At 56.5% G+C, this 13,945-nt stretch overlaps 6 protein-coding genes across 6 annotated transcripts; 3 read left to right on the forward strand and 3 right to left on the reverse strand.

The window, feature by feature from the left end:
* Positions 1 to 368: 368 nt before the first annotated feature.
* BGZ61DRAFT_502836 (aminotransferase) lies at positions 369 to 2,323 on the forward strand. The gene is made up of 2 exons (XM_046251744.1): positions 369 to 793; positions 867 to 2,323. Exons 1-2 carry the CDS (start codon positions 724 to 726, stop codon positions 1,937 to 1,939), a joined length of 1,143 nt encoding a protein of 380 aa, XP_046111066.1. The 5' UTR covers positions 369 to 723; the 3' UTR covers positions 1,940 to 2,323.
* On the reverse strand, positions 2,195 to 2,707 carry BGZ61DRAFT_554115 (hydrophobic surface binding protein A-domain-containing protein; the record flags this gene model as incomplete). The annotated part of the gene is made up of 1 exon (XM_046255570.1): positions 2,195 to 2,707. One exon carries the CDS (start codon positions 2,705 to 2,707, stop codon positions 2,195 to 2,197), a length of 513 nt encoding a protein of 170 aa, XP_046111067.1.
* Positions 2,708 to 2,848: 141 nt separating this feature from the next.
* BGZ61DRAFT_554118 (uncharacterized protein) lies at positions 2,849 to 4,042 on the reverse strand (the record flags this gene model as incomplete). Its single annotated transcript, XM_046255571.1, has 1 exon — positions 2,849 to 4,042. A coding segment is annotated over one exon (951 nt), but the record flags the coding sequence as incomplete, so codon positions are not given.
* Positions 4,043 to 4,916: 874 nt separating this feature from the next.
* BGZ61DRAFT_340495 (uncharacterized protein) lies at positions 4,917 to 6,173 on the reverse strand (the record flags this gene model as incomplete). The annotated part of the gene is made up of 1 exon (XM_046239313.1): positions 4,917 to 6,173. One exon carries the CDS (start codon positions 6,171 to 6,173, stop codon positions 4,917 to 4,919), a length of 1,257 nt encoding a protein of 418 aa, XP_046111069.1.
* Positions 6,174 to 8,940: 2,767 nt separating this feature from the next.
* Positions 8,941 to 10,071, forward strand: BGZ61DRAFT_340165 (uncharacterized protein; the record flags this gene model as incomplete). Its single annotated transcript, XM_046239285.1, has 1 exon — positions 8,941 to 10,071. The coding sequence occupies one exon, from the start codon at positions 8,941 to 8,943 to the stop codon at positions 10,069 to 10,071; it is 1,131 nt and encodes a 376-aa protein (XP_046111070.1).
* A 1,266-nt stretch (positions 10,072 to 11,337) lies between these two features.
* BGZ61DRAFT_341296 (uncharacterized protein) lies at positions 11,338 to 13,631 on the forward strand (the record flags this gene model as incomplete). The annotated part of the gene is made up of 2 exons (XM_046239390.1): positions 11,338 to 11,850; positions 11,895 to 13,631. 2 exons carry the CDS (start codon positions 11,338 to 11,340, stop codon positions 13,629 to 13,631), a joined length of 2,250 nt encoding a protein of 749 aa, XP_046111071.1.
* Positions 13,632 to 13,945: the final 314 nt, after the last annotated feature.

The following is a 13,945-nucleotide window of genomic DNA, read 5'->3' on the forward strand; positions in this document are numbered from 1 at the left end:
GGTTAATTAACATCCTCGGGGAACCCACCGATTTTTCTTATGATGCTGTGATGTAGTGTTTCCGTGGTTCCGTGTTTCCGTGTTTATTTTGTGCATGTGTGTGTTGTTCCTGCACAAGTCAGGTACCGCCAGGTACATATCCAGATTCCCGGGATATTATAGAGACGCATGGCCATCTTTTTCTAGAAATAGGGGAACTATTTTGCAGACAAATAGCTTAGACATCAGATCCCACGGAGGATGAGACCATGATGACATCACCGCGTCAAGTGTCAAACCCAATCCTCAACGACAGCGTATCCGGGCGTGACGCGAGAACCAATGGGAAGCTGTGGAATATGGAGCGTCAGCTTAGCTCCGTATTCCGTATAGCAATCAACTTAACTCATTCAGTGCTAGACGAGGCTAGACGAGCAAAAAGACATGGGCCCTTGATGCGAATAATGCAGAGGTAAGCGGGAACGAACCCCGCGGCGGGGACCACGGCAGCTGCGTGGAGCGACATCGGCGGGGCTGCGGGACGGCGGCATCAGCATCTGGTTTGGGGCTGACTCAACGTGAAAAGCTTCATATTGCGGTCAGGTCTCTTTGTTCCTCTTTAACTCTTGCTTTTCTGAGACTCACCGTCGCTGTCGAGATTCAATTGACTGCTATTCCGCCTGTTCTTCGTCCCATACTTGCGCCTTTACCCCTCCGCAACCCCCCCGCAACCCCCCCGCAACCATGGCTTCTTTCCCTCCTCCCCCCGTCAACACCATCGACTGGTCCAACGTGGGCTTCAAGATCCGCGAGGGTAAGACGCCGCAGTCGTTTTCCGCGAAGACGCAGACATCGCATCGCTAACCCTTAATCTCTCTCTCCCGCAGTCAACGGCCATATCGAGTCCACGTACACCAAGTCCACCGGGAAATGGACGCCCCTCCGCTTCGTCGCCGACCCCTTCATGCGCATCCACGGCATGGCGCCGGCGCTCAACTACGGCCAGCAGGCGTACGAGGGCCTCAAGGCGTTCCGATCGCCTGGCGACGCGAGCATCACCATCTTCCGGCCCGACCGCAACGCCGTGCGCATGCAGCACTCGGCCGAGGTCGTGTCGATGCCGCATGTGCCCGTCGACATGTTCCTCGAAGCCTGCCGCGCCGCCGTGGCCCTCAACGCCGAGTTCGTCCCGCCGCACGAGACGGGCGCCGCGCTGTACATCCGCCCGCAGATCTACGGCTCCAGCGCCCAGCTGGGCCTGTCGCCGCCCGAGGAGTACACCTTCTGCGTCTTCGTCATCCCCACGGGCGTCTACCACGGCTCGCACCCGGTCAAGGCCCTGATCCTCGAGGAGTTTGACCGCGCCGCCCCCAACGGCACCGGCAACGCAAAGGTCGGCGGCAACTACGCCCCCGTGTTGCGCTGGAGTGACAAGGCCCGCGAGGAGGGCTTCGGCATCACCCTGCACCTGGACAGCGCGCGCCACGAGGAGGTCGACGAGTTCAGCACCAGCGGCTTCATCGGCGCCCTCAAGAGCGGCGACGACGTCACCCTCGTCGTGCCCGACTCCAAGTGCGTCATCGACAGCGTCACCAGCTCCAGCATCCAGGACCTGGCCCGCAGCTTCGGCTGGAAGGTCGAGAAGCGCCCCATCAAGTACCGCGAGCTCAAGGACTTCCACGAGGTCATGGCCGCCGGCACCGCCGCCGCCCTGGTGCCCATCCGCTCCATCACCCGCCGACACGAGGAGGTGGAGGATGTGGTCAACTACATTCCCGCGAGCCAGGAGGAGGCCGGTCCCATCTGCACCAAGCTGCTCACCACCCTGCAGAGCATCCAGCTGGGCAAGCTCGACGACCCCTTCAACTGGCGCTTCACCGTCAGCGAGGCCGACAAGAACGTCGCCGGTGTGTCTAGCGGATCAAATGGCGATGCTCAGACGGTGGACCAGATGGATTAAATAAACCAAGTACCCAAAAATAATTGAAAAGGCGAATTGCTTCCATTTATACGATGGGATTGGAATGGCACTTAAAATATGTACATCTGGGCTCGCAGTTGATAAAGAAATCCAAGTCAGATACTCGCGTCATGTGAACTTGCATTGCAGTTGCGTCTTAACACGACGACAGATTTGACTATAGTTACTACTTTGCCTAGATCTATACCCTCCACAAATCCCTTCAAGTGAACTGAATATCATTTGCTATTGTGATCACAAATCATACTTCTCGATCGCCGCATCAAAGGCATCGATGATGCCCTGGACAAGGGTCTCGGCAAAGGCTTGCAACGATTCAGGCACCTTGTCAATAACAGCCGAGGAAAAGTCCTGTGTGGCTTTCTTCTGCAGGTGGAGGTTGAGCAAGATGACCGGGCTCAGGAGCAGCTTGTCAAACTTGGACTTGGCCGCGACGATGGTGCCCAGGGCGGCCTCGACAACGGCCCCCAGCTCGTTTGTGGCCACCGCAACCTGGATCGCCTCGGTGATGGAGAGCACGTCCGACGCCTTGGCCGTGTGGGTGCCGTTGCCGATGTCGATGAGCAGCTGCGTCGACTTGATGACGATCGGAACCGTTCCGAAGATGTTGCCGTTCCAGCCCGCGACGGTGGTGTCGAGGTCGGTCGTGGTGGCCGAGATGGTGTCCATGGCGGCGACGATGCTGGCACCTGAGGCCAGGGCCGTGGTGGCTAGGCTGGCGAGGGCGAAGAGCTTGGAGAAGAGCATGGCGACGGTGGCAGAAGTGTAGTTGAGGTTTGAGTATAACTTGGTGTAAGTTGCCAGTTGCAATCGATTGCTCTACTTGATGACTCTAGCCTAGCACCCCGAGAAACATTGCGATCAAACGTGCTCTTAAATAGTTGGTTTATTTGCACATGTTTCCTCATTTCTTTCATCTCTCCGGAACTGAACCCTCCGTTCGATGACTGCATCAAAGTCACATCGACAACCGTAACCTCACAGCCATCGCCTCCGCAACCATTCTAGATCCGGCTCTCGCTCCGGCTCAACCAGGGATGGACTGCGCCAGATGAGTGCATGCCCTCCATAAAAGCCTTCGCATAAGTCCCCTTTCGCTTGCAGCATCGCGTCATTCGCAGCCAAGAGCGATCAGTAGGGCTGGGCCGGGGAGGGGAACCTGGAGAGTCGACAGGGGGAGCGAAGACAGGGGTGCGAGAGGAAATCTGGGGAAGCTGGACCGCGGCTTGGACCGTGCTTGGTCTCGGTGTGGCATGTGGCATCGTCGTGGGAGGAGCAGGTGAGCGTGTAAGTCGGGTTGTGTCTGCCGATGGGAACGTTGACGATGGTCGAACGTGGTGTTGCGCGCCATGAGACCAGCCATGAGACCAACGCCCTCCCGCCAAGACGGTACACGTTTGCTCCCTCGCCAACACTCAATCTATTTCGTACGGCTCCACGCAGCCTCGGACCGAAACCCACTGTGTCGCCGTCCTCGCTCGTACCTCTAGTGCCGGCTCCGTCTCGCGGGCGGCCGCATTGTGCGCGGGCGGAAGACAACGCGCGGGATGCCACAGAAGCGACGCAAACAAAACCCGCGGCGCCCCCCCGCCCCCCCGTCATCTCGAAGCCTGGAGAAAGGCTCTGCGGGTCAGCCTCGGAGATGGGGGACGGGATGCTCGCACCGTGAGGCACGACCCGTGTAACGCCGGCACTTTGGTTTTTCTGGTGAGGCGCGGCGCGTCTTATACACTGCCTGGGCTGCGTTTCCGAGCGTCTGACCTTGTGTGCGAGCCAGCGAGAGAGGTGTCGCGGAGGGTCTCTGTTACGACGCCGCCAGCAACGGGAGAGACGACACAGCGAAGCCCGCACGACGAGAGACCAGGCGCAAGTCAGTGACCAGGCAGTCTTGCCTAGATATATCTTGCCTAGATATACGGCCGGCCGACGTGAGCGAAACGACCCAACACGCACTTCCCCCGCCGCACGACGCGAACAACACCACCAACCTCCGGACCGAAACACTCCCCCCCCGCGAAAGAAGAAGAAGAAGAAGCCATGTGCACGTACTCGTTCCAGCAGGTCGTGTGCTCGTGCGCCAAGGGCGCGGCGTGCCCGCAGATGGCGCTGGGGCGGGCCGTCGTCGGCGGCGAAGTCTTCCACCACGTCGACATGTTCTACGCCATCGACGACCTGGGCGCCGCGTGCGACTACCAGCGCCGGCTGTACGGGCGCGGCGCCCAGCCGACCATGCACTGCCCGCGGTACGCCTTCGACGAGAAGCGCATCATCAAGGGCAGCTACAAGAAGAGCGACCTGGCCTGCGTCAAGTGCGCCGAGACGTGTGCGCCGCCGAGCACGAGCTGGCAGGCCCCCGGGCCGCAGCATCAACAACAGCAGCAGCAGCAGCAGCAGCAGCAGCTGGGGCTGAGGACGACGGGGGATGATAAGGATAGAGACAGGGAGAGGGATGGAGTGTCACGGGGGTCGGGTTAAGAATGGAGGGTTGAGTTGGAAGTTGCTGTTGTATGAGATTGTCGAAGCCGTCTTTAATTGAACTTGAGCCATCTGGCTACCATCCCTTACTTCTCTCTCGAAACTGGCCGTCTTCTTCAACGAGCTCTCCTCCATCCGGCCCCACTCCGCACCGGGGTGGGTCCATGTCCGGCCTTGGCTCGGGGATTCGGCCTTGGGATAGCGTTGTTTTGCGCTTGCTCTTGGATACAGCCTCTCATAGCAATGAGGTCAAGCGTCACTTTCACTTTGGTTAAATCACGTGTAATAAAAGCCCAGAGTTCCGTTTCAGGTATAAAACACATGTTTGGTCTATCTTCCCAGTACGGGTCGTCTATCTCTATCGCATACTAAACACTGCATGCCCCTCGTCACTTCATTAGTAATTCTATGCGGGCTTATACAAAGTCCAACTAGCAGACGGTGTTTGGTCAGTCACGGAAATATTGCCCTCACAGACGTATTACCCCATGAACACATCTCCATCCTCGGACACCTCGGGCAGCAGGAGCATGTTCTCGTCAAGATGCGAAATCTCCTTCCACATGTGGTACATGCGTCTCTGTTCCTTCCACTCTGGGATGCGGTCTCCCAGGCCGAGGACACTTTCCATGATGGTATCCCATGTAGGCTTTTGCTCCTCGGTGGCTTTCGCGGTCAACTCGAAGATGGTAGCAAGGGACTGCTTGAAGTCATCAGGGTTCTGGTCCGCAATCTGGATAATCCGGAAGAGGACCTCAATCCAGTTGCGGATGAAGGGAATGTCAAAGCTCATCTGCGCGTATCGAAACTCGACAGTCGTCGGGCCTAGCTCGAGCGTCCCGTCGCAGCCAGGAGATCGGGACAAGCCTGTGTGGTCACGAAGCGAAATGTCAAAGCCTCCCCGGGTGTTGGTCTCCTTCTTGGTGAGCATGGAGACGCGCTGGAGCGACTTGCTTGACCAGATCTTGGTCAGCATGTCATAGAACTTCTCCGGGTCGCCCTCGTTCCACGTTTCGGGCTTGATAGCCTCGAGCGGCGGGATGTGAGCGCCCATCAGCTTGTCACTTCCGGTGGGATCTTCCGCAAAGTCAAGAGGTGGGATGTGTTCCTTGGACACGAGAGACTCAAGGTGGATGGCATCGGTACTTTCGTTGGTCAGTCGCGAGGTGCCGACAAGGTCGAAGAGCAGCGTGTCCTCGAGAACCATGACGAGCGTCGTGATCTTCTTGGCGAGAAGAAGCGACATTCCGCTCTCGAGGCCGACGTGGACGTGCAGACCGCAGGACTCGTCGGCGGTGATTTCCGCTTCCATGTTGCGAAGCGCCGAGATGGCGGTGCTCAGAGTGGGCAGTCCGGCGCTGAACTCACCGACTTGGAAGATGGGTGAGGCGATCTCAACCCCGGGCCAGTTCCTGTCACTGTTAACGAACGATCGACCTTCGAGAAATTCGTGCTTGAAGAGGAAGTAGTTTGACTCCAGCTGCGTGCCTGGTCTCAGGTCGATGTATTCAGGAGAGAGAATGCGGATTCGGCCGTGCATCTCGTCCTCGGTCCCATCACAGATGGCGCAGGTCTCGTGGTCTGCGTGGGTGCATGCGCAGGCAATAGGGAGCGGAGTGAGCTCCACCATCTGCTGGGCGACATTCATTCTTGCTGCAGCGGTTACTCCTCTTCGCACCCAAAGGTGTCTGGTCGGGGGGCATGGGGACATGAACTCCAGCTCGACGCCAAACGTCATGTCCGGCAACTGAGAGAAGTCCATGGTTGGTGACAGTGGTAGAGTGGTTGTTGTGGGTTGCGAGAGGTCCGGTCCAAGGGAGGAGAGGTGTGAGGTTGTTGTTGTTGGTCTCAAAACCAGCCTGCTTCAACCTCCTGCTTTATGTGCATTTTCCAAAATACCCTACATCCACTGTTTTTGTATCACCGGGACTGTCCATGTTGTGCTCCACGGATGTTCGCATGGTCCGATATTATATTGTTGAACAAACCAGCTCGTCTGCCAGCCGCATGGAGTCAAACATTTCAACAAGACGCGGTGAAACAAATAGCTAAATCAAATTCGCAAACCTCTTTCCGCCAAGTGCTGTTTGTGCGAGTGTTGTATATTTAGGCACGTATTCGTTTGTGAATATGGGGCAATCACCTTCGCTTGCATGATGAATCACAACTTAGTCTGTTTATGAAAGTTATCAGTCATCAGACAAATAAACAGCACATAGGTTTCCATTCCATCGGTCTGGTCAGAAAATAAATAGATCTGTTCTCTTGTAGAATGGATACAATCACTTGGTGACAAACCTGCATGCGAGACTAAACGTGCAAGTGTCCAACAGTTTGTCTCGCAATGGTCTAACTTATGCATCTGACTTCGGATCCGAACCAGCTCGCCCACGTTAGCCCACGCATCAGCGCACGAGCCGATGCTAAGTCAGGCACAAGCCTTGAACTTTTGTCAGATATGTATCGCTCCAAGATATCATCATCAAACTGACCGCACGATCCAGCTGCAGGGATGATCTTTGTTCCCAACGGAACAACAAGCCAGAACAAGTCGATCCCGACCAGAGTCCTGCGCTTTGACGGCCGGAACAAGCGCATTGATCGGCCCGGCATGGAACGGGGAGATCAACTTGCTAGATCCGCAGACATTCCCCTTTAAGGCCATCGTATCCCGAGCGAGGCCCAGTTCTGGGATGTCCTAGCTTTCAACGGTGGGTTGGAAGATCAATAAGTAAGGATCAAGTATAGTAAGATTCCGGGTCAGGGTCAAACACGCCGGCACAATCTGCCCTGTGATAGTGATGTAGAACTGTGGCGGCCGACGGTCTTTGTCGTAGTCATTATCCTGGGTGTCCTCCGTAAGGATCTGCATGTGTGATGTGCATGGTCATGGTCTCTCCGCATCTCATCGTACACAAGATTTAGGAGGATGGCTCTGTTCCACAATGCGTGATTATTATATCACATCCTCGAAATGTAGTAAAATCTCCAAGCATTAATGAATCGGTTTTCACCAAGTTCGCATTGCGGTTCAACCCCAGACTTTGGGAAGCATCTGATGCAAATGCGACAACCCTTCGCAAGCCACGCCAGTTTCGCTTCGACAGAGACTGTCACCAAAACGCACTAAAACTGCGGGGAAGGCATCGCCCCAGTCTCGCATTTCGATCGCCGGGGATCCTGGATTTCCGCCGCAGACATGGAACAGGGCATCCCGCAAATAGGCGTCGTGCGTGGCGTCTATAGCTGTCAGCTAAGTCCTGCTAGCGTCCAGCTCTCGCCGATCCGTTGGGTGAGAAGAGCATGGGAATGTCCACCGAGAACAGGCATTGCTATGATGAGAGAGCCTGGGTCAGGTGGTAGTGATGCGTCGTGGGATCGGGCTGGAGATTGACGCTGTTGGCGCGGTGTTACTGGTACAGCCAGGCTCGTGTTGGTGTTGTAGTCATTTACACGGGACACACGCTGATGCCTGCGTGACAAAAACAATGACCTTCTAGAACGCGTGGAAAATGTCAAATTCGATCGCCAGGGACCGGATCCAGAAAGAAGCAAAAAGAAGCACCTTGTCGCGGTGAAGCCTGCATGCGACCTCGTGCTGGACTCGACTTGACTCGGGCCCGCCACAGACACATGTTCACTTTGCCATTGTTGATGTCACCATTTACAATCCCATTGTCCAGCGTACACACAAGCTAGCCAAACCCTATTCCCGAGCACAGTCTTCCTAGCGGTCTTGGCTGAGCGTCTCGGATGGAGAGGCCGCGCCCCCCGCTGAGTCGCGGGCATCTAGCCCACGCCTTCATGCTCCCAAAAGTACGCGCAGAGGAGGGTTGCATGGATCTTCCCATTCGCCTCCGAGACGGGATCGACAGCAGCAAATCTCTTCACATTGGCTGGCAGCACAGGCCTTTCCCCTGGTTACATTCTCCAGTCCGGGGTGCGAGGCGGAGACTGACTCGTGCCCGGCGGGAGGCTTTACGCATTGCGTGTGAGCCACACCAAGCCGCCCGTTTGATGTCAAACCCCATACCGAAGCCGACGGCCATCTACTACGTAGTCAGCAGCGGGCTGCATCCTGACCGAGACATCCCCGGGCCCAGTCTAAACCGGGTGCTCGGCATCCGCTAAGTGTGGCTTGCCAGCAGGCCAGCAGACCAGTCCGTCGTGTTAGGGCATCTACCCCACGTATTGCCTACTTGAACGGCGGCCGATCTCGAAACCAACTTGATGGTACTCTGGACTTGCGTCGGTGACGCGGTCGGTGTAAATACGGACCATGCAAAGGTAGGTGGCGCTCAGGGACCGTGCAATGAGGAGAAGGATGACGGGACGGCCACAACGGTCGTACATATGCCTCGGACGCCCTCTTGCGTTGTATACGCCCGTTGCTTTTTCTCCAGTTCTTCGACATCTGCCGTCACTTGCAGGCCCTCGTCTTGGGCCAGCCACTCCTTCGATCGGTTGAAACACCAAACCGTCAAGTCCCTTCCATCTCCGCCGCCATGTCGGGCAACTTCGGCTCGGGGACGGAGGGCTACTCCCAGGTCGCCATCTACATCATCATTGTGTTTCTGACGCTCGCCATGTACAATGTCATCGAGCTCACCTTTATCATCTGGGGCACCTTCAAGCGCCATGCTGGTCTCTACTTTTGGTCATTTCTGGGTGCCTCCTGGGGGATTCCGTTTTATTGTGCCGGCTTTCTCATCAAGTACTTTGCCCCGGCGTCTCTAGGCTACTTGGCCGCGACGTTGATTGCGGGCGGCTGGATTGCAATGGTTACGGGCCAGTCGTTGGTGCTGTGGTCTCGCCTTCATTTGGTACTGCGCAACCGACTACGACTAAAGATGATTCTCTGGATGATCATCATCGATGGCTTCGTGTGCCACGGCGCCATCATCCCTATGATTTATGGCTCCTTTTCCAACAACCCCAACCTCTGGTATCAGCCATACTCCATCATGGAAAAGATCCAGGTCACGATTTTCTTTATTCAGGAGATTATCATTTCGAGCTTTTACATTATCGAAACCGTTAAACTAATGAAACTCGAGCGGACCATGGGCAACGGCAAGGCGAGCCGTCGCCTGATGAACCACCTCATCTTTGTCAACTTCGTCATCATTCTCCTCGACGTCACCATCCTCGGACTCGAGTACGCCGATCAGTACCAGTACCAGACCTCATACAAGGCCCTCGTCTACAGCGTCAAGTTGAAGCTCGAGTTCACCATCCTAAACCGCCTAGTGGAGATGACGACAGGAAACAAGGACAACAGCTCCGGTCCACGAAGCCGAAATCAATATACGAACAACAGGACCGGAATCGCGTTGGATACCTACATCAACGACGCCGCAGCGAAGCCCGTCGGCGACGTCTCGTACCAGGCATATGCCATGGGAGGCGAGGAAGGTTCGTCGGCGGACCAAGCACACAGGGCGCCGACTCGGGACGACGGGGTGATGATGACGACGGAAATTGTCGTTCATCGAGAAGATAGACAGGCAGATGAAGGAGAAAGCATGGGCAGGAAGTCATCAGCCAGCTCGACGATTGGACGAGCAAAGCCGTTTGACCGGGGGGACTTGTCAAAGTCGTCGTCGGAGCTCCATCTAGCGTCGCGGGGGTTCTGAAAGGACAAGGGGCGTTTAATATTTCGATGGACACCGTCATGGCACAGCTACTATACCCATTTCCTATATACAGAGTTTAATCGGAATTGTGTGGGTTTGACATTTCACCCACATCTAAGCCGTGTTGTTCTGCTGTGTCTGTGTGCCTAGTGGAGTGAGCTACGTCTGACTCGGGAAGCACATCAGCGACTCGGCCGATGGATAACTAAAAACGCCTCTGGTGTGAGACGGTCAGACGACCACATATTAGACTCTTTTTAAAGTTTACACTCGGGCAATGGCTTGACATTTAGTGATGGCTTGATGGCTACCATGTAGACTATCAGGGGCTGCGGAACGGGACGATCAGCCGAGGTGGATGCGCTCTAATATGGCCAACCACACTAAAACGGTCTGAAACCAGCCTTTGGGGAGATTGGGCACAGCCTAGATTGGTTTCACGAAACAATATGAGGAGACGGCATAATGCTCGACTACCCTGTACCAGCCGAAGAAGGTGGATCGCCGTTTGCTTTCCGGCACTGGATGAAACTTGGGTGTCTAAGAATAGAGGAACAGTCTGAATGGGCTGTGGGACATAGAGAGATCCGCAAGTCGTCCACGTGTTGCTCACTGTGAATCTCAAAGGCTGAAGAGCCAGTGTGCTAAGTCCAAAAACACACCGAGATGACGTTGCTAGACAATTCTACAATTCTACGTTCGACCCGACTGCATCCTAGGTCGAAACAAGTCCACTTTAGGTTCTTTTTAGACTTGAATTGTGGATGCCGCCACGCGCAATCCTCCGGGGCATCGCTGACGAGTTCCCCAATGCGATGACCGAAGCGACAAGCATTAGCGGACAAACACAAGGGCCGCCGGTCGCTAAACAAGCAGATTGTCGCTGTGGCCCAATGGAATCGTCCTTTTTTCCCACGAGTCCGTGCCGGATCGAGGGCCGAGCCGGCTCGAATCGAAACAGAACTCCGTCCTTGGCTCTCCGCGTAAACAAAGGTGCAATACCCTCATTTCCTCGCCCACGCCCGCCGCTTTGAGCAATATCTCCGCTCCTTCCTGCTCGACATCCAATTGAACAGGGTCCGCGCGCCACGAGACATTTATGCTGAGCGGCGACAAGGACAGGCGGTTGTAGTGGCGGCGGAGACAGGGAGTGTTGCACGCGGTGGTGCGAGAATGGCCTATAACTCAGGGCCGTCCGCCAGGACAAGTGTCCGCGCATCCTCAACCAACTCCCCTTTTCACACGCGGAGTGTTTGCATTGCAATCATGGTGGCTTCCAGCGTGGTCAGCCTCCTGGCAATTGCCTTCCAGGCGTGGTTCGTCGGCGCCGTCGTGGAGCTGGATGTCAACGTCACCGCCATCACGTCCGAGGTTGAGTCCGACTTTACGGCCGTCTACTACTCCAGCAAGAAGCCCCTCCTGATCGGAAACGACGGAGACCCAGACACAGGCGGCTTCCGTGTCTTCGACCTCAATTCCGAGTCGCTGTCGCAGGTGTCTTCCGAGGTGACTGGACGAACCAAGCTCGTCACCACGGTGCATGGCGTCGGCGAGAAGGATCTGGTCGCGACAATTGCGCAGCCCGATTCCGTCATCCGGCTCTTCGAGGCGCCCAAGCTCAAGCACATCAAAGATGCCGACTTCAAGGCGCTCGGTGACTGGTCGGCGCTCTGCTCGTGGAAGAGCCAGGCCGGCAACGACTATCTCTACCTCTTCGGGAAGAAGCAGGCTGTGCAGCTGCTTGTGCGCGAGACCAAGAAGTCGGTTGAAATCGTCGAGGTAAGAATGTCGCCCTCGACGTGGGAATATTGCTAATCGTACAGATCCAAACATTTGACACGTCATTCGAGGTTTCTGGATGCGCTGTGTCACGGTCGCAGTCACGCATGTACATGTCAGTGGATGACGACAAGGATGTCTACGTGTTCTCGCTAAAGGAGAGCACCGAGTCACCTGAAATCACCAAGTTCGGCGAGGCCGCCGACGATGTGACTGGCGTGGCCGTCTACGTTTCCGGCAAGAAGGACTCCGACTACCTCTTTGTGGCCCAGGAGGACAAGGTCGCCATCTACGACAAGAAGTTCACACTCGTGGCCACCCTGACCCTGACTGGACTGGAAGACATTGAGATTTCAGGCCTCAACGTGTACCAGGCGGCCACTTCCAAGTACGCCGCGGGCGTGTTGACCTATGCGATCGAGACAGACGCGGGCAAGGGCTTCGGCGTCACTTCTCTGGCCGATATTCTAAGCGAGGTTGGAATCAAGGCGAACACGGCGTTCAACCCGCGAAAGGAGAAGGAAACCTCCAAGGACCCGATCTGCAACACCTGCTCCGCGAGCGGATACTGCCTCAAGGACAAGCAGCAGAAGTGCGACTGCTTCTCAGGATTCGCTGGAAAGCAGTGCACCAAGTTCACTTGCACGGACGACTGCTCCGGCCGCGGGAAGTGTGTTGGCCCGAACGAGTGCAAATGCAAGAAGGGATGGGGCGGTCTGCACTGCTCGTTCCTCCTCGTGGAGCCTACCTTTGAGACTGAGGCCAGACCCGGCGACGGAGACGATCCTGCGATTTGGATCTCGCCGGTTTCTCGCGAGGATTCCCGCATCGTCGCCACCATGAAGTCCGGAGACGCGGCTGGGCTGGGAGTGTTTGACCTGGCCGGGAACCTCGTCCAGTCGTTCGCTGCCGGCGAGCCCAACAACGTCGACATGATCTACGGCTTCAAAGCCGGCGACCGCACCGTCGATCTGGCATTTGCCGCCTGCCGAGAGGACGACACGCTCTGCCTCTTTGAAATGCAGTCCAACGGCACCCTGGTCAACATCGCCGGCGGAAGCCACCCCGTCGTGGACGACTTCAGCGTCTACGGCTCGTGCACCTACCGCTCTCCCGGCACCGGAAAGCAATATCTCTTCGTCAACGAAAAGTCCGCCCGGTACCTCCAGTATGAGTTGACGTCCACTTCCGACGGCGAGCTCCAGACGACCCTCCTGAGGGACTTCACCGGAGGGAGCGGCGGACAGGTCGAGGGGTGTGTCACGGACGAGGAGAACGGCTGGATCTTCATCGGAGAGGAGCCGTCTGCGCTCTGGAGATATGGCGCGGAGCCGGATTCCGCAGACGAGGGTGTTTTGGTCGCCAAGGTCGGTGATGGCCAGATCTACGGCGATGTCGAGGGCGTCACCTTGGTCGTCGGACCCAAGCCCGACCAAGGATTCATCCTCGTGTCCTGCCAGGGCGTCAGCGCGTACAACGTCTACCGCCGAGCATCTCCCCACGCGTACGTGACGACCTTCACCGTCACCGAATCGGCGGACGGCAAAATCGACGCCGTTAGCAACACGGACGGGCTTGCGGCCGTCGGCGTAGCCCTGAACGAGGATTTCCCGTACGGTCTGGTGGTTGTGCACGACGACGCAAACCAGCTGCCGAACGGGTCGACCAGCAACGCCGCGAGCTTCAAGCTGATTAGCCTCGAGGATATCTTGGGGTCCAAGAACTTGGGCATCAAGGGGCTGCTGGAGGAGATTGACACGGACTGGGATCCCCGAGCGTAACTGAGGGCTGGACGCGGAACGCACATGCCCCCTTAGTATCGTTCAATTTTATTGTAAATGATATCTGTATGACAAATTGAATCGTCTTTCGTGATGCTGGGAGGGTTGAGCCAACAGCCGCCATCCCAAGCACAAGGGGGGACGCACCTGACAGACACTCCATGGCCCACGACTCAAATTGCACATTTGAACACTGACCATACACAATTGCCCGGTATCATTCAGGACCAGTCAATCCCCTTACTTCTTCTCGGCACCCAGTCGTGGCTGCGGATGTCACCTGAGCCGGTCTCCTATTCCCAGCCTCTCGACGC

This window comes from Ilyonectria robusta, assembly GCF_021365365.1.
Source record: "Ilyonectria robusta strain PMI_751 chromosome Unknown BGZ61scaffold_2, whole genome shotgun sequence".
In the NCBI taxonomy this organism is placed as follows: domain Eukaryota; kingdom Fungi; phylum Ascomycota; class Sordariomycetes; order Hypocreales; family Nectriaceae; genus Ilyonectria; species Ilyonectria robusta.